The sequence below is a fragment of the Diabrotica undecimpunctata genome, chromosome 7 (assembly GCF_040954645.1).
Source record: "Diabrotica undecimpunctata isolate CICGRU chromosome 7, icDiaUnde3, whole genome shotgun sequence".
In the NCBI taxonomy this organism is placed as follows: Eukaryota; Metazoa; Arthropoda; class Insecta; order Coleoptera; family Chrysomelidae; genus Diabrotica; species Diabrotica undecimpunctata.
Genome location: NC_092809.1, coordinates 96,887,310 through 96,906,795, shown reverse-complemented (window position 1 = coordinate 96,906,795; position 19,486 = coordinate 96,887,310). Strand labels below are relative to the sequence as shown.

Here is a 19,486-nt window from a genome sequence, read left to right as displayed (position 1 = left end):
GTTCACACGCTCGCCCCACCTCGCCAGCATTCGTCCACATTCGTCTAATATCTAATACCAACATAACATGTGTAATTTGAAGTTCGCTTTGACTTGCTTTGAAATCTATCAGTTAAACTTTTAAAATTTATATTCCTAGAGTATAATTATTGTTGTATAATTTTATTGAAATAATATAATAATACCTATTTATTTTCCAATTATTTTACATTATTTATGTTTATTGACCATTCGTTTAATTTATCAGTGATTAGCTTGCGATTAGTAACAAGGTTAGCCAAGGTCAACGCACGTTTTTATTTGGCACCCTTCCGTTGGTGGTACTGCTAAATAGTCTCATTTCTGTTCTGGAGCTTTGTTCGTTGCAGAGATATGTAAGAATTCGATTCATCACCGTTGATTGAATAAAATTTGGGTTATTCAATCAACGATATCACTCACTGGTTCGTTGTCACTTTATGGCATTAAAGTCAAACATAAGTCACAACCGTCCTTTCAAGTGAGAAGAATTTTGTTTTATTTTTTCATAAATAGTGCAAAAGGTACAATTTTAGACCATTTTTAATTTTAATTATGGATCGAACATATTACATGGAATAACAATGGAAACATGAAGAACTGACCAAAAAAGATGTTGTGTTCTTTATTGGATAGATACTACTAGCAAACAACACCCTTTTCCAAGTCCACAAAATTGTATATGGATATGTTTGATAGATGGGTAAATGATGTTAAGAGCCCTAAATTAGAGAATGCTGCAGCAGAAACTATAACAATTTCATGTATGCTCTAGTCATTTTAAACAGGAGGATATAATCAAACTGGGGCATTAAGAGAACAGCCGTTCCAAGTTTGTTTTTACTACGACCTAAAACCAGGCTTGTATCAAAGAATATGCTTCTATATTCTTTGCTTGTATTTTGTATTCACATAAAATTTGACATTATTGAATAACAAAACAATTATTTAAATACTGACAAGTTAATGCCACATTAAGAAAAATGTCACCCACCTCCGTTCGATCGCATTTAAGGTGTGATCCGAACTAGTGTGCTTCATAAAAACGCTTTTTAATCCAATTGTACCATTTAATTGAAACTAGTTATGATGTATTTCTAAGTTAACATTAATAGAAATCTTCAAATATTATTTTTACGCGTATATAATTAAATATTTCTGGTGGCTGTAATTCCAGTGTACTTGGCTTAAAGATTCTAGGAAAGAACAAACCTAAGACAAATATTTTGTGTTGCGATCATCGAGCAAAAAGACAAAAGAGGGAATGTAAAGGTAGTGGGGGCAAAAATATTGTTAGACAGGAAGTGCCATCTTGAGAGGCCAAATTAAACAAGGAAAGAGAGTCTTTCCTTGTTTAAGAAATCAAATTTAGTTGGGTTATGTTATTATTTGTCTCAACTGTCACATGAAATCTTATTTATATTGAAGTTTTTTAACAATTGTTTCACATTTTAGACTGTTATCGTTAATATTTATTTAAAATTTTCTCGTCTAAGACACATTCTGAAAACTATTTTATAGCTACTGTTAATAAGTGTCGGAAAATTTAAATTTGGCGCATTCGCATTTCCGGATATGTCCGCCATCAGAGGCCACTTTTTTGGTCGCCTTTTCATAACGATTAGATTCCCTCTTTTGTCTTTTTGCTCGATGGTTGCGATGCACCAATCGTCGTTTTACTAATTAATACGGGACTGCCAGTGCTAGGTGGGAGTGTGCTGTGTTACCAACCTAGGTTTAATTTATCTGTGTTTGACAGTATAATAAAAGTGGTTATTTTACAGCCCGAGCGGACGGCAAGTACGATACAATAATTTAAACCAGTTTATCTCGTTGTACACTAAATACTTCAGAGAGAGAATCAGTAAACAAATTCAGATAAAACCAAAAACGTATACCTAGCTAGGAAACTTTTAAATTAATTGTTTACTATTTTCAAGTAGAGTACTACGAGATTCTGAACCACGTCTGAACGGGCTGTTAAAACTGTCAATTTTATTTGTTGAGCGATCGTGCTCTGGATTGTTCTGTGGGTTCTGTGCTGACACTGTATGCACTGGTATGCACCTTGTCGTCCTTGTCTAAGGTATGCACTCTCTTTCCTTGTCTAAGGTATGCACAGTATGCACATCGATATCATACATATTGGTAACAGGGATAGCCAAGGTCAAATCATGTTCGGATTAGGCGCCCATTCGCTTGGTGGCGCTGCTAGTCTCGTTCCTGCACGGAGTGAGTGTGCTGTGATCAAGTCAAAGTTGAGTTTAGACAAATACGGCGCCATATTTGTATTTGTTTTATTTTTTATAATTTATTTTATAATTTAAAATTTTTTGTATAAATAGTGCAAAATCGTACAATTTTCGACGATTTTTTATTATGGAATCGAACACATTACATGGAATAACAATGTAGAGACGAAGAACTGAACAAAAAAGATGTGTTCCAGATTGCATGGATACTACCAAAGAATATAGACGCTTAAGCGTCTATATTCTTTGATACTACTTTTTTAAGTCCAGGACATTATATGGATATGTTTGATAAATGGGTGAATGCTGTTAAGAGCCCTAATTAGAGAATGCTGCAAAAGAAACTATTTATAACAATTTTCGTGTATGCGCTAGTCATTTTAAAGAGGAAGATATAGTCAATGTTGGAAATAGCGGTATTACGAGAACAGCCGTTCCGAGTTTGTTTTTACCAGGACCAGGTAAGAACTATTATACCACTGACCTATATTCTTATTCACATTATATCTGACCTTTTACTATAAAATTAGTTTATAAATTTAACCTAAAATTATATATTATAAAACCAGTCTTACTTAGCTTAGTATTTGAATTATTTGTAGGTGGTGGTTCAACAACTATCTTAAAAAGCATCACCTTAGAGAGGGTTCGGCATAAATTTCTACAGGTGTGCGCCTTTCAAAGTTGGATTAGATTAGCAGACCATGACTACACTATCATGGAGAGGTCTATGAGCTTGCCTGCTTTAAGTATGAGGAGGGATCTGTCCCTCTCTTGTGAGTGAGATTGGTCTTAGAGTACCATATTATAATACCATGGTTTGCCTCATCTATGTACTTTTAATGTTCCATTTTGTAAAACAACCTATGGTGCTAATAGCCCACTGAATAGATACTTATCTTTGTTAAACAACCTAAATGTAAATGTATTTAATATGTCCCTCAATAAATATATAAATATTAGTAGAAGAGTTACTGGTACCATAGAGTTTGGAAACTTAACTGTGTAAAATACTTCATGTTTTTATTGTAACTAGGTAATACTTTACATATTTTTTTATTTTTGTTATGTTATTTTTCCATCTTTATTGTTTGTGCTGGATTTTAGAATCATAGAACTAACTGTTGGGTTTATAGGTTTTAAAATGTCATTACATCTTTAATTATATATATATATATATATATATATATATATATATATATATATATATATATATATATATATATATATGTATGTGTACATGCATGTGTTTGTGTACATAATATATTTTTATTTCACATTATTTAATTTTATTATCTTAAAATACTGTGTACTTAACCACTAAGTTGTAACACTTAATCGGCTTGTCCCGTATATTAGCCTGCATCCACATAGACAGCGGTAAGGCATTCAGAGTTATGAATAAATAAATTTGAATGTGTTGACAGCGATCTTTCCTATTCTGTTGATGACAGGGATGGGATGTCTCATCTTAAGATGACATACTGGTGAAAAAATCTGTTGATTGTAATTGTGTTTGTCATTTCAGGCATAAAAACATTATTATCCTCTGTTGTTTGGAGTTTATACTGAGCAAATAAAGTTACTATATCAGGTTTTAGCAAAGCTTACATTCTGGGTGAAAACTTTAAGCATACCTTAGAAATAAATTATTTACCTTATCCATTGTTCTTTTTTTTTGTTCGTTTTTTCTATTTGCTATCATTCGGTTATTCCTCATTCTTGGGTTTTCTTTTTGCAAGAAGCAATATTTTGCTAATCTAATCAAAATCATAATTTTTTTGATAACCAGAATATTTTTCTGGAACTCATATTATGATTCTGATTATAAGAATAAAAGTATTATCATATAAATATATAACATATAGTATGAGTATAAATGTATAAAAACTTCTTTCTAGAACTAAATCATTTAATTGTTCTGTTTCCAACCTAGCAGGGTCCTTGAGTTCTCTCTTTCTGTGAGTAGAACGCCAGACTGTAAGAGTTTTCACTGACCACTGATAGTGTGTGTTATTGCATTAGGATGAAAGTACTACAAAAAACTCAGAATGTCTGATGGCTGTCTGTTGCTTATTAGGCTTTAATTTGACATTAGAATTACAAAAAAAATATTTAAATACTGACAAGTTCCTGTCACAACATTTAGAACACTAAATTATACTACATTCACCCGTCCCTATTTTTGAACAAAATATTGCAACTATTTTGGTTTATTTTTAGCTCCAGCTGATTTACAGCTAGAATGAAAATCTGAATTTTCCAATCTTGGTTCATCATTATCATCAGGTTTTTGAACAGGTAAATTTTCTGTCTCATCTGGTATTTATTTAGTAGTGGAATTCTCTAGTGTGTTATTTGGACCTTCATCATTATCTTGATTCAATAATATAACAATTCAACAGTAAACTTCTTATATAGTGCAGAGTACATGGTAAAGCAGTTTTCCATTAAGTGAATTCTAAATTTTTGGTTTTCTATGCTAGATTCACCAATTTCCATATAACTCATTGTATTTTTCGACTTAACCATTTTCTTCATGATTATATGGTGTTGTTCTACTTGAATATATTCCTTTAGAGTGTAGATAATTAATAAATTCTTGTGAAGTAAAGCTAGTTCTCCTTGTTAGATTTGATATATACTGTCATTCTATATAAACCAAATAGTGATTTAATCTGTAATTGGTTAGAATTGCTTTTCTACCAGATAATGTCTGCATTTTTTTAAATACTTTAACTCATTTGCTTTTTTTTCAATTGCATAATGTTTTTATTCAGAATCTGTGAGGGTATGTGTGAAAAAAGCAATTGGTTTTCCAGATTGATTGCTTCGCTTATGTAATCGTAGATTAATTTTTTAAAAGCATGTACTTATCTTTACCTTCTAGGGATTTATCTTTAGATTCATTGCTTTCTAAAAAATTCTTGAATGTTATATACTTACTAATGTTTGAATTCTTTGGTGGAAGTTTGACAGTTTGGACCAGCCTCTAGTTTATCTGGTCTAAAGTACTTCCCCATTGTAAATTTATGCGAATAAAATTGTAGTAAAATGTCTTTTGCAGAATTAGGCTTTTATTCACATAAAACTTGATAAGAATGACAAAACAATTATTTAAATACTGACCCGTTCTTGTCACAACATTAAGAAAACTAAATTATACTACACATGGCTTGTATTATTAATATTTCTTGTAACACATATAACATTTCTTGTAACATTTTTATAAATAAAAATTTTATTCTATATTTTATTCTGTAATTTTTTTAACCACTTTGGCATTTTAATGTAATGGAAAATAAATATAGTCCCAACATAACAAGAAAACCCAAAAAGTATACGAAAAATATTTATTATCGTATAGGATAAGGATTTTTCTTGTTATTTTAGGATTATATCGATTTTCCTTTACTTTAAAATGAGTTCACAATCCTAGGTAATATTACTAAACTTTTGAATTTAGCGCCATGTATATATAGTTATGCGCCCGATCACTAGGTGATGCGCCAATCTATGTTTTATTCCTTAACACGGAAGTTTCAATGCTAGGTGGTAGTGTGCTATGATATCATATTCATAACCTAATATTTTACATGTGTACTGTCCTACTGTCCAAGTCCGTATAACAACAGTGTTTAGAACTATTTTCCTAATTTAATATGACTCGATTTGCAAGAGCGAAAGGCTCAAAAGCATCAAATGAACGCGTTCCAGAAGAAGCTACACCCTGGAACCAAATGAAACAGCAATTATTAGATAAAGATAAAGAAATTTCTGAAAAGAAAAACAGGCAACAGGCTATTGATAAGCGCAATGCAAATTATAGAGCATTTTTAGAAGAAAAGGAAGAGGAGGAAAGTAAACATGTAGAGTGGGCAGAATTTCCAGATCAAATCCCATCGACATTTGCTAGAACAAAGAAAAATTCATTTTCAAAGACTGATAATTGTGTAATTCAAAACGTCGATCAGAGTCCTAGTAACAAGAAAAAAAATAATAAATCAGTCTCTAAACAATATGATACATCATTTGTTGAAAATACTAACCAAAATTCATTAAACAAATCTTTTCCAGTTAATATGGATGATGAGTTATCAGATAATGATGAAACATTTGTAGCTTTGAAAGAAAAACTTGATAAAATATTAAGTCAGCCAAAAACAAAAGCTAAGTAAGTATTTAGTGAAATAGAATCTTTATACACATTAACATAAAAAAGTGGATGTATCAAATATAAATCAATGTTTAAGACACTTGAAGATTTAAGAGCAGATGAAAATCTGAAAATTATGTCATTTCTGATTCAGAACCAAGTAGTAATCCAAAGATCAAATCTAAAAACATGTTAAATCGGTACTAGTGTAGTAAGACAACAATGTCTACGGGGATGAAATGTATATCAATGAATTCTGCTTCACTTACTAATGATTGTGCAATGATTTTAATTCTATGGAAAACATTATTTTTTTATGTAATTTCCTTTTAAAGTTCCAATACATCATTAAGAAATCTTAGTGGTATAAAGTATTGGGTTTCTTTGATGCTTTTTCTCCACTGATTTGGCGATTCCTATGTCTATGATGTATAGAAATATCTACATATCGCATTCGTGAAAAATATATTATTGATTGTGTTTTAAACCGTATTCATTTTACAAATTCCCAATTGTCAATAGAACCACATGTAAGCCAAAGAGGGTTGTACTGATGTACGACCTATGTATCATATGATTTTTAAAAATATTTACTTTTGAAACTGTTAGTGTAAGAATTTCTTGAAATTTAATCATTATATCACAATTAAACTAAACTCTAAAAATAACACGACCAGTAAATAACTTAACAATAACTATAACATAAATATAACACAATATATTAACTTAAAAATCAACACGATACAATTTGAATTTAAAATGCTGGCAAGTTGGGATCTGTAACATGAGAATCTGTCTGGCTTAAGGTAATAAATTATATTTAATAGCCTTTTGACGAATGAGACAGCGAATATCAACACATGCTCATGTTTACTGATGGGAATTTGGTAAATGAATGTACTTTATATAAGAATTTGACACAATTGTTTGTGAGAGGATTTTGTTCTCAGATATCTTCATCTTAAGCTATGTTAACTTCAAATCACACTTGTATTTAAATTTAATTTTATTAAGGGGGTAATATTAATAGGATGTTCAACTTTTTCCCAAAATAATTTATTTCTGCTTATTTTGAAATATAAAATATTGTTAACTATCTTTTTTTCAGTAATCCCCAAGAGAATGATGATAGTGATGCCCCTCCAGATGAACAAAGTTCCAAAGTGGAGGTTTCAATTCCACCAGCTAAAATAAAGAAAGGAAAAAAGAAAAAAGTACCAATAAAAATAGAAAGTGTTAATCCTAAAGGTGAGAATATTGAGAAATCAGAAGAGCACCCTAAAAAACGAAAATCTGAAGAAGAAAATGCCACAAATAAGAAAAAGCTTAAAACTCAAGGTGAAAACAAAAGTAAAGATATCGTAAACAAAAAGGGAAAGAATGATCAATCCAAGAAACAGAAAGGTGCTAATCAACCTAAAAAGATTATTAAGGAAAATTTGACGGAACTAGATTTAAAAAAGATTGAAAAGAAAAAACAAAGAAGAATTAAACAAGTAGAAAAGAAAAAGAGACTAAAAGCTGAATTAAAAAAGCAAAAAGAAGAAGAAGGAAAAATAAAAGTAGAAAATGGCGAAGCATCAGTTAATTTAGAAATTTTAAATGAAAAAAATATAGAGAATAAAAATAATAATAAATTTAATTCGCCACAGAAACAAAAAGATTTTAAAAAGTTTGAAAAACCTAATCAAATCAATAAAAAATTTGAAAAAAAATTCCCAAAAAGAAAAGATGGCAATGAACCTCAGCGAAAGAAACCCCTTTTGCCCACAAAAATGTTTATAAATGGAAAGGAGGTTGAAGTAGACTATGTAGATGGATTTCCAGTCAAAAAGGAGGATGCTGTTAGGTTAAAAAAGCTTCGAAGGGAAATGATAAGTAAAGGACTACCAAGAAGTGAAATCGACATAGCTTTGAAACTAGAAAGGAGAAGAGCTGAAAAGGCTTTTACTAGAGAGAAGAAAAAGGTAAAATTACTTAATTAGTATATTCTGATATTATTTTTGATATAATATATTTTGTCAGGTTTCTCTCAAAAGAAATTGTTATTCTCAATATTTTTATTCTAATACACAATTTTTCTTCAAACTGTTATTTTTTATAGATTAATAATATGTATGACAGTTTATAGTGGCATAAGAGTCAGATAACTTTAATTTAGATATTATTCACATGGCAATAGTTCCACTTTTTGCATGATATTATAGAGATGTTCACCAAACCAAGGCTCAGCTCTTTGATATTATATAGAAGGTCCTTCGGAATGATGCCAGTGGTAGAGGGAATAATAGGTATCTGGATACTTTCCATTATCCATTGTTTTCTTATTAGTATCTCAGGTATCTGTACATGGCGATCTTCTCTTTGTGTATAACACATTGAATAAAGTTGTTCTGTCTCGCCACATCAATAAGTATTGTTTGTCTAGTTAGTCTGTTAATTAGTACAAGGTCTGGCCTAATATGTGCCACTAGTTGGTCCTTGAGCATGGTACGACTCCAAAATGGCTTGTAGTTGTAATTTTCAAGCATAGTATCTGGAACATATCTACAATCAGCAAGATGGTTGGATTGGGAAAGTTCCAGTTTGTTGGATAGTATATATTTTAAACTTAGTCATGCCCTTCATTATAATCAGTTCCTATAAATGTCAAGTAACTCCCTGTAAGATATTGGATGGTTTCTTGGGCTTGTATGACCCCAATATGGCTTGTAGTTGTCATTTTCTTTTAATTTGATTTAATATTATTTCATTTTGTTTTATTTTATTTTACTCTTTTTTATTCTACTTTATTCCATTTCATTCTAGTTTATTTTATTGTATTTTATTAGGCCATCTATTAGGTATATTGAAATTTAAAATGGCAGAAAAATTATGGCAAAAAAATGACTTTTTAAAATTATTTTTTACACAAACTTTCTCCTGATAATAACCACTACAACAAAAATATTATTTTTATTTATATAGATTTATGCGGAATATTGATTTTACACGGATTTATGTTTTTTTTTTATAAAAGTTACATTATTATTAATATGAATTTCATTAATCATATATTACATTTTATTCTAGGTATGCTTCAACTGTCGAAAATCAGGTCACAATTTGTCAGAATGCCCAGAATTGAATAAAGATCAAGTTTCAACATCTGCATCAGGAATATGCTTCAAATGTGGCTCAACGGAACACACTCACTTTGAATGCAAAGTTGTAAGGGGGCAGGACTTTAAGTATGCCCAATGTTTTATATGCAATGAACAAGGACATATATCTAGACAATGTCCTGATAACGCAAGAGGACTGTACCCTAAAGGTAAATCAAATATTAATACACAAGTTTATAATTAACAAGTCATTTTTGTGCTGTGTTTTTGGTTCTTATCAATATATAATATAGTATTAAAATGTTTAAAGGAAACAGTAATATTAAGTTTATTAAATAGTTTATGGATTCTACAGGTATTTGATGAAAATTTTTAAAATAATAAAACACTAAAAAATAGAGTAGTCCACAAATTTTAGCAGAGAAATTCAAACAATTTTTAAAGGCTCTTATTATAGTATTTGTACATAGATTTGTGCTTGATTTTGATAACTGTAAATCATATTGTAATTTGAATTGTAGAATGATTTTACAACTTTTAGGTTTGAGGTTTGTAGGTTTTATTAAAGTATATGCTGTTATATAATTGCCTTATGTCAAGATATAGTGTTTATTGATTATTGTTATTATGGCTTTTGTGATTATATGCTAATTTTTTCTTCTATAATTTGGCTTAATGTACACATGACAACAGCTCGACAGCTGATCTTCCTCTAGCCCTAAAACCAGTTTGGCCTTCATCCCCCATTTGACTATATTTCTTTATGATTCTGATTTTCAATGTTACAGAATAATATATTTTACTAATATATTTCTACTGAATATCTTCTTCTTAGAGTGCCATATCCCTACGGAACGTCGCGACTACCATGCTTATAATATTTTTATACAGATCTCGGTCTTGCGCTACGTGTAGCAATTGGTCCGCTGTCAAACCTGTCCACTGCCGCAAATTCCTCAACCAAGAGAGTTTCTTCCATCCTATCCATTTCTTTCCTTCGATTTTACCGTTGAGAATTAGCCGAAGGAACTCATATTTTGGTCCTCTGATTATATGTCCAAGATATTCTAGTTTACGCCTCTTAATAATATTTAATAGAGTTCGTTGATGTCCCATTCTTCGAAGAACTTCTTCGTTTCTGGTTCTGCTAGTCCATGGAATTTTTAGTATCCTTCGATACAACCACATCTCAAACGCCTCGATTTTATTCATGATATCGGCGTTTAAAGTCCAAGTTTCACATCCATACAAAAGTACAGACCACACGTAACATCTTGTAAACTTTTCACGGATTTCCAAATTTAATGAGTTATTGGATAATAGAGGCTTGAACTTTTGAAATGAGTTTCTTGCCTGTTCAATTCTACATCGAATTTCGAAGGATGGATCTAGATTTTGGGTAATCCAACATCCAAGGTATTTGAATCTCTGAACTCTCTGCAGCGGTTGTTGGTTTAATATCAGTTGGGTTGCGCCGATATCCACTTTACTGGTCACCATGTATTTAGTTTTATCGATATTTATCGACAGTCCCCAATTTGTGCATTCCATGTCAACTCTATTGATTAGCTCCTGCAGATCGTCGATGTTTTCAGCTAGAATCACAGTATCGTCGGCGTACCGTATATTGTTAATTATTTCTCCTCCTATGATAATTCCTTTTTGATCTTTTAAAGCTTAACTAAATAGATTCTCAGAATACACGTTAAAGAGGGTGGGAGATAGTATACAGCCTTGTCTTACGCCTCGTTCAATACTGATTGGCTATATTTAATATAATATATTTTTACATATAATCAGGTCTCTTAATTAAGCAGAACAAAAATATATCCGGATGATAATTATCTTTTTTTTGGGGGTTCTGATTTATTGATGCAAATTTTGAAATACATACGAGTAACGATCCAGAAATAAGATTCCCAAAGAGCTCCCAGTCCGGTGATGTTCTCTGGGAGGAATTTACCTTTTTTCAGGTGATTTCTGTAAGCACATGGGATAAAGGAATTTTTGTATCAAAGTGAGTGATATTACCATATTAAGGAAAATAAAACATTTTTGTTTTCAGTAATTATTTATTTTATACAACATTGCCATCTATTGACATAGGTTCTAAGATTTAAATGGAGATTTGCATAATTAGTAGAAATTCTTCACCTTAAAAGAAGGATAACTATATTATATTAAGAAAACTTACAATTAATCATACCTATCATAAATCAGAAAAAAATAGTTTAAGAACTGCCATTACGAAAAGAAAACAAGAGGAAAAAATATTTCTGCTAGTCCATAAACTAATTTTGGTACTTTGGTTGTTGGCTCTCGAGAAAAAAAAAATTACAGATCCTGGTTCAATTTCCTCCTGTATCCTCTTGCTCCTTCTTCTTTATCACCCCAGGGATCTCAATTCGCTTTTTCCTCTCATAATTACCATGTTTCTTTCATCCAGCCTGAAAGCGATTAACGTCTTAAAGTTTCCTCTCATTATATATAATAAGGGAATAAGCTCCTTCGTCCACCTTGCCTTTCCGCTATAATTCGCCCATTTCCTTTGCCACTTCTCTATGTTTCTCTCTCTCTCTCTTTCATAGTCAATACTTAGTCTATGAATATTTTAAATATTGTAAGCGATTGACAACAACCTTTTTTTATATCGTTTGCTATCCATAAAATTATATTTCAACTAGTTTTGTAAAGAGAGCGAAGAGTTTGTCACTTCCATATATTATTAATTCTCTATATATGTGTGTGTGTATGATATTATAGTCTGGCAAACATTAAATGAAACTATAAATAACAAATCACTCGTCGTAAGTGGTCAAAAGTAGCCGAACTCGCGTGTCTATCATGCATTCTCGGAAATTTTGAATTCCATCATTGGCGGCGGCGGCGAAAATATGTTCCCTTGCGGGTCACTTTACGTTGTCACAATAGAATATTATATTTATGCTTATTATTATGAATAATAAAAATATTACATTAGATCTAGTTTTCATTCACATTAATAATGTGTAGACTGAGCGGATGTGCGGAAGTCGACTATATACCTAAAGATGTAAAATACTCAAATTAGTATAAGGTAATGGCACCAGTAGTGGACAGGGCACCTATAGGTGACACTTATGAAATAAATTCAATCAAATAAGGGTTAAAATTACAGAAATCTTCTCTGGCATAAATTTAATTCTTTGCTGTTAGTGCCATCTATCAGTGAGCATTAAAAGTAGTTTGCTATTTCTGAATCCAAGATGGCTATTAATTGTTTTCACAAGTAGATGCATGGTCCTATCGTCTTAAAGTTTTTTTGTTAGTAGAGTGACTAAAAGGTAAGAAAACATTATTAATATTTTTTGGTACTTTTTATTTAAGTTTAGACATATTAAGAACTAATGCTAGTGGGGGTTGGAAGTTATTTTCTTATTTATTAATAAATTTTAGTAAATAACCTTGAAATAAACCAGATACAAGGGGTGTCATCTTTAGGTAACTAGAATTCATGTAAAATTTTTTTGACACCAGTACATGACACCCAGTGTCAGGTATTGGTTACAATCAGAAAATGTGGGTTCCAATACGTGACAGCTTTTTTTTGTTATAGATTTAAAAGGATGCCAAAAAAAATATTACAATACAGTCATGAAGATATGGAAGCAGCTTTGGTAGATTGCCGAAATGGAATGCCTACGGCAACCTCTGCCAGACTCCATAAAGTTCCACGAGTTACCTTACTCTACAAATTGAAAGGCAAAAATCCAGTAGAAAGAAGAATGGGTCCAAATCCAATATTTACTGCAGAGGAAGAAAATATTCTAGTGCAGTGGATAATATCAATGGCAAGTCGAAAATTCCCAATTACAAGAAGCATTTTAATCGTAAGTGCTAGAAAATTGGCGATAGAATTAAGTAAACCTCTGAACTTAAAAAACTACAAAATTGGAAAGAAATGGTATTACGGATTTTTAAAAAGGCATCCAGAAATTTCTCAAAGAGTTTGCCAAAATCTTACCAGCAGCAGAAAAAATGTAACTGAACAACAAATTAAAAACTGGTTCACTGAAGTTTACGATTATCTCTCAGAATCAAATTATTGTGATATCCTCAAAGACCCTACCAGGGTCTTTAATGCTGACGAATCAGCCTTTTTTTTAAATCCAAAAGGACAAAAAATTCTAGCAAAAAGAGGTGACCGATCTGTCTACCAAGCTGTTGGAAATGATGAGAAAGAGTGTCTTACTGTTTTGGTAGCATGTAATGCTGCAGGTAGTGTTGGTCCACCAATGGTCATATTCCGATATGTAAGAATTCCAGCAGTTCTGGCGGAGAGTGTACCAAAACAGTGGGGAATAGGTCGCTCAGAGAGCGGATGGATGACTGCTGAAGGATTTTTTGAATATATCACCAATGTGTTTTTTCCTTGGCTGACAGAAGTTGCCAAAATACCTTTGCCCATTATTTTATTTGTGGATGGACACTCATCCCACCTGACTTTGCCTCTAAGTAATTTTTGTATTGATAAGGGTATAATATTAATCGCATTATTTCCAAATTCAACCCACTTGTTACAGCCACTGGATGTAGCTATATTTAAATCTCTAAAGGGTACCTGGAAAGAAAATGTTTTGGAATGGAGATTAGAAAACAATATGTCTGAATTAAAAAAACATAATTTTGCACCACTGCTAGAAAAAATTATAAATTCAAAGATTACACCAGACATTGCAAAAAATGGTTTTCGTAAATGCGGTTTGGTGCCATGGAACCCAAATGCAGTGGATTATACTAAAATTACACCACCTACTGAAGAGAATAATCTGCTTCAAGAACCAATTCAAAATTTAGCTCTGGAAGAAAACTTAGGCAACGTAGATTGGATATCCTTTAAGTTAACATTAAGCAAACTTATTGGCGAACAAAAAGTTTCAGATTTTGTGAGAGGTATTCAGAACAATGAAGACAAATCACTATTTAAAATTTGGGAGAAAGTTTGCGATTATGTGACATCATCTCAAAAATATCAAGAACGGACATTTGTTGATGATCAGACAGTACAAAACGTGACAATTATGGAAAGACTGGAAAACGTAGAAGAAAAAGAAAATATACCTGATAAATTAGAAAATATAATAGATGTATCAGTTATTCACTCGACACCTGTAAAAGATTCTACTCCTGAAAAAATTCCAATAGTAACATCAACACCAGTTAACATAAACATTAACATAGAAGCAGGTCAGTTTGTTCCATCACCTTTTAAAAGGGCCTTATTCTGGCCGGAAACGAGCAAGGAATCTTTAAATAAAAGGAAAAGAAAAGAAAAGATACCATCTGTTGTGACCTCTGATTCATGGCAAGAATACAATAAAAAGAAACAACAAGTAAAAGAAGAACAGGAAAAAATTAAAATTGAGAGAAAAAAAAAGAGAGAAGAAGCTAAGGCTGAAAAAATATTAAAAAAGAAAAAGAATAAGATTGAGTCAGCATCAGAAGATAGTGATGTTAGTGACATAGAGTATGCAGAGTCTGAAAATTCTGGATGGAATGAGGATTTCGAAGATACAGGTGCTGAAGATATACAAAAGCTAATCACAATAGAAAATTTAAGTGAACTACAAAGTGGTGATTTCATTCTAGTGTCATTTATGGGAGGGAAAAGAAATTCCCAAAGATTTAAATATGTCTGCATTGTTCAGAAAAAATGCTCTAAGAACGAATTATTAGTTATGGGATGCAAATCTATTGATACTACAAAACAAACTTTTAAGGCTGTTGAGGATGATGTGTCCACAGTAGCTTTTAATCAAATTTTGGGAAAATTAGAAAATCCACAAGTGGTGCAATCTGGTGATAGGTTTAAATATGTTTTTCAAGCACCAGTTTCCGATTTGAAAGAAATGTTTTAAAATCTTGTAGTTTTTGTCATAAATAGAAGTTTTAATGTGTTTAAATTTAAGAAGTTATATATTCAGTAATTTTAGTTTTAAGTTTTTACATCTTTGTTTGAATAGGTATTATGTGCTTATTAATAATGCTGCATTTTCATATTTATATTTTAGTTTATTTAGGTGTCACCTATAGGGTTCTTGTGTTGTCATCAACTGGTGACCTTCAATTTTTATCTGTCATCTATAGGGGAACATGTATTTTATCAAAAAACATTAAAAATAAAATCTTAAATAAACAACTTTTCGATTTTTTTAAAGATATTTATAAAAAATAAGTAGTAATAGTCACACTGAAATGTTCTCTTGTGACTTTCTTCATCTATCTTAGTCAGTAAAAAATTATAAGTTAATTTGTAATCTAAGAATGTCAGGTACTGGTGCCATTACCTTATTCTTTTTATTTTCGAACGATATTCAATTATTTAGTCTGTCAATAGAAAGAGTGCTATTATAGCAAGCGCAGTTGCTTGTTTGGTTTGTATGTATATAATGTCTTTTAAAAACATGTCAAAATGTGTTTATTTGGAAGAAATTATACATCGAGTCATGCATGACATGAATCATATTGTTACAAATACAATACTGCCCACAATTAATTCTACGTATTGCGTTTACGGCAGTAAACTTAACGAAACGCAATTATCGAGATTCGAAGTTTATGTCTGAGATAAATTTAATTCTCTTGAGTGTCAAATAACCGAGAAGTCCATTTAATAAGGGAATTAATCAATGTCCTGACAATATGTCGAAATGTGTTTACACAGAAAAATATTGACACAACAGATAAATCAACAGCTTGCCGCAACTACACAGCTAAGCAAATACTTTCATTTTACAAGCGTCAATAAAAAACTAAAAATTTCGTTAAAGCAAGAACTGGAATACAAAGTAAACGTTTAACTTGCATGGTATGGAACAGGAATGATCACGGCCCAACAAAATGAAAAAATTTGGTACTTGAGAAATATAGAATATTAAATATTTTTGATGTTTTGATTTCAAAAATGACTTCTTTTTCATAGTATTTTTTTTTAATCGATGGTATAATTTTAACTTCGCTCGAAAATATATACACAAAGGCATCTGGAAATCACCAGACGAACTTACAGTAAATATGATAGGTCATAAATGCCGTTTCTGATTACTACTGAATCGGAATTAGGGTAAGAGCCAGGATTTTAAACGTTTAAAAAAGGAAAGAGGTTCTAAACATGAACTACAATGTAGAAGGAATTAAGAATACAAACGAAAATAGAGAATATAAACAAAATATAAACATCAAACTAGAAAATAGACTAAAACATGAAAACAGAAATGAAGAGTGGGAAGGATGCCGAAACATCATGAAAGAAGCAGCTGAAGAATTACTAGGCATGAAAGATAAACGAAGAAGAACAAGAACGAATAACTTTTTGACGAAGAATATCAGATTATAATAGAGAGAAAAAACAGAGTATATTTAATGATGCAGCAGGGGTACAGAACCCAACAAGCAGAGGATGAATATAAATAACTACGCAAGGAATAAAAGAAAATTCACCGCAGAAAGAAGAGAAAACTATGAACAAAGAATTTCAAGAACTACAAGATCTAAGTAAGCCAATAGAGACGAGAAAATTTTACCAGAAACTGAACTAAAGGAAAAAAGAATTTAAACAAAGAAGTAAAGAGATAAGGAGGGATATATTGACAGAACAGCAAGAAAAACTAAAAAGATGGAATTCCTGAATGAGGCCGAAAATGTTTTAAATTATATTGATACATTAGATGTTCGTTTGTAATACTCCATTTAAAATTTTTTATAAAAATATTGCTTTTAATTATCTGTTCTTAATATACCATACGATAAATAAAAAATAAATTCTCCGCTACTGATAAGCTTCCTGATAAAACTCATAAGGACAGCTAAACTAGGCAATAACTTACGATATCACGCGTATAACTCATTTCATTATTGCTTTGCCGGAGTATAGTACATATGTCACACAAAAAAAGTCTCCACGCACCTGTGTTCTTTTTTGTATATGTATTTGTTTCTTAAAATATGACTGCTCTTTTGTGAGGAGTTCTTTAAAATATGTTTACCATTCTTGTATTAATATTTTAATTAGATTCCGTATGGTTCGACCATTCTTTCAATTATATATAGATAACCCTTAGTTAAATAATTTTTTTTTGTAGGTGGATCGTGTAAAGTATGTGGAGATGTTACGCACCTTAAGAAAGATTGTCCCAAATATCAAGCTCAACAGGAACAATTGCAGAATCATTTAAATATCGAATCTATTGGTAACAGTAATCCCGATTGTCTCGATAATGAGGGCTATAATAATCAATTTAACTTAGGTAATAAACGACTAATAAAGTTATTAAGTTTTAAATGTATATAAAATAAATATATTGATGGAAAAAATATCGTTTTTATCACTTTATCTCGACATCTCGTAATGAAAAACATTGTAACTCTCTTTTGCTTAGTTTATAGCAGCGTTTCTTAACCTATGGTCCCCGGACCCCTGGGGGTCCGCGAGCATGGGTTAGGGGTCCGCGGTCTTATTTCTGGACGTTTTAATTATTAAATAAATGTCAGCGATCACTACAAAAAAACAACATACAAATCGCGCTAATAGTGATGAAAAGGTTACAACGATCCGTTTACAAAGATCGAATCGTTTCGAAGATCTATGAATCATGTCCAATGACCCAGGAATCATGCCTATGAATGACCCTGTCTAGTGTTTACGAAACCAACTGTGTGATCGCGGACACGTTACTCGGTCAAATTAATGCATGAACCGCAAAGGATCGTTCAAACGCTGATTTCAGTTTCCAGAACTGCAAAACTGTAAAATTATATACATTCGAATTGTCCAGTCAATGAGTCCATGGTCCCGTAATCTGTTCTGTTTAGTTAAAGGATTGAAATTATTGTTTATATTTATTTTATTAGTCGTGTTTTTTGTTTACACGCATTGTTTTACACTGTGTTGCGTTGAAGTGTAGATAACTTTATAGATAAGTATTACGTTTTTAGTGTGATTGTGACAATGAAACGCTGGTTAAAGTCAAACGATTCGAAGCAAATGAAAGACCATCGACTTCAAAGGTTAAACGTCGTAAGTTTTATGACGATTACTTTTAGCTTTCGGATTTACATGTATCAATTTAAATGGTGAAGAAAGACCTCAGTGCGTCATATACTACGAAGTTTTGTCGAATGAGTCAATGAAACCGGCCAAACTCCGACGTCATTAACAAAACACCAAGACCTTCGTGAGAAATCTCAATCATTTTTCAAAATTAAAGCCTCGGAATTATAACGAAGCAACAAAACAATTAAGACTGCTACTGGGGCCAATCACGAACTGTATGCTGTACTAGGGTCTTACCAAGTATCCTTATTAGTTGCAAAAAAGGGTAAGCCTCACACCATTGCAGAAGAATTAATACTATCTTATGCTAAAATTATGGTTTTCGCTTTTTTGGGAGAAAAAGCTTCAAAAGAATTTTACGTTATATCGTTATCGAATAGTACAGTGAAGAATATAATTAATGACATGTCAAAGAGCAAGTGATTTTGAATGTTAAAGCGAGCAGATTTTATACTTTGCAATTAGATGAGAGCACAGATATTAGCAATGATGCCAATTTGTTCGCTACGAATATAACAACGGCACACTTAAGGTGCATCCACATGATGCCATGCCGTGCCGATCGGCAAAACCGATTGATGTCACTGGTGTCCACACAATATTTGTAGTGTGTACTTAGCAGTTGTACAGTGTTGCCTGTCAATAATGTTTTCAGAAGAGGATGATATGATTTTGCGGCTGCAGCTGTTGTAATAATTGCCTCTACTTCATATAAACGTCCCAAGAGGTTTTCGGTTCACCCAAGCCTCAGAAGTCGTAATAGATACAGTGCCACGGATCTTATGAAAAATTTGATTTCTGACGACGTAGATGAATTAAATTTGGAATATAGATGTGACGCACGATTCAGAAATTTTTTTCGAAT

The 19,486-nt window shown here is 31.6% G+C and overlaps 1 protein-coding gene across 1 annotated transcript; it reads left to right on the top strand.

Annotated features, from left to right (window-relative positions):
- The first annotated feature begins 5,832 nt into the window (after positions 1-5,832).
- Positions 5,833-17,884, top strand: LOC140445616 (uncharacterized). Its single transcript, XM_072537812.1, has 4 exons — positions 5,833-6,444; positions 7,535-8,393; positions 9,499-9,739; positions 17,651-17,884. Exons 1-4 carry the CDS (start codon positions 5,933-5,935, stop codon positions 17,857-17,859), a joined length of 1,821 nt encoding a protein of 606 aa, XP_072393913.1. The 5' UTR covers positions 5,833-5,932; the 3' UTR covers positions 17,860-17,884.
- The last annotated feature ends 1,602 nt before the right edge of the window (positions 17,885-19,486 follow it).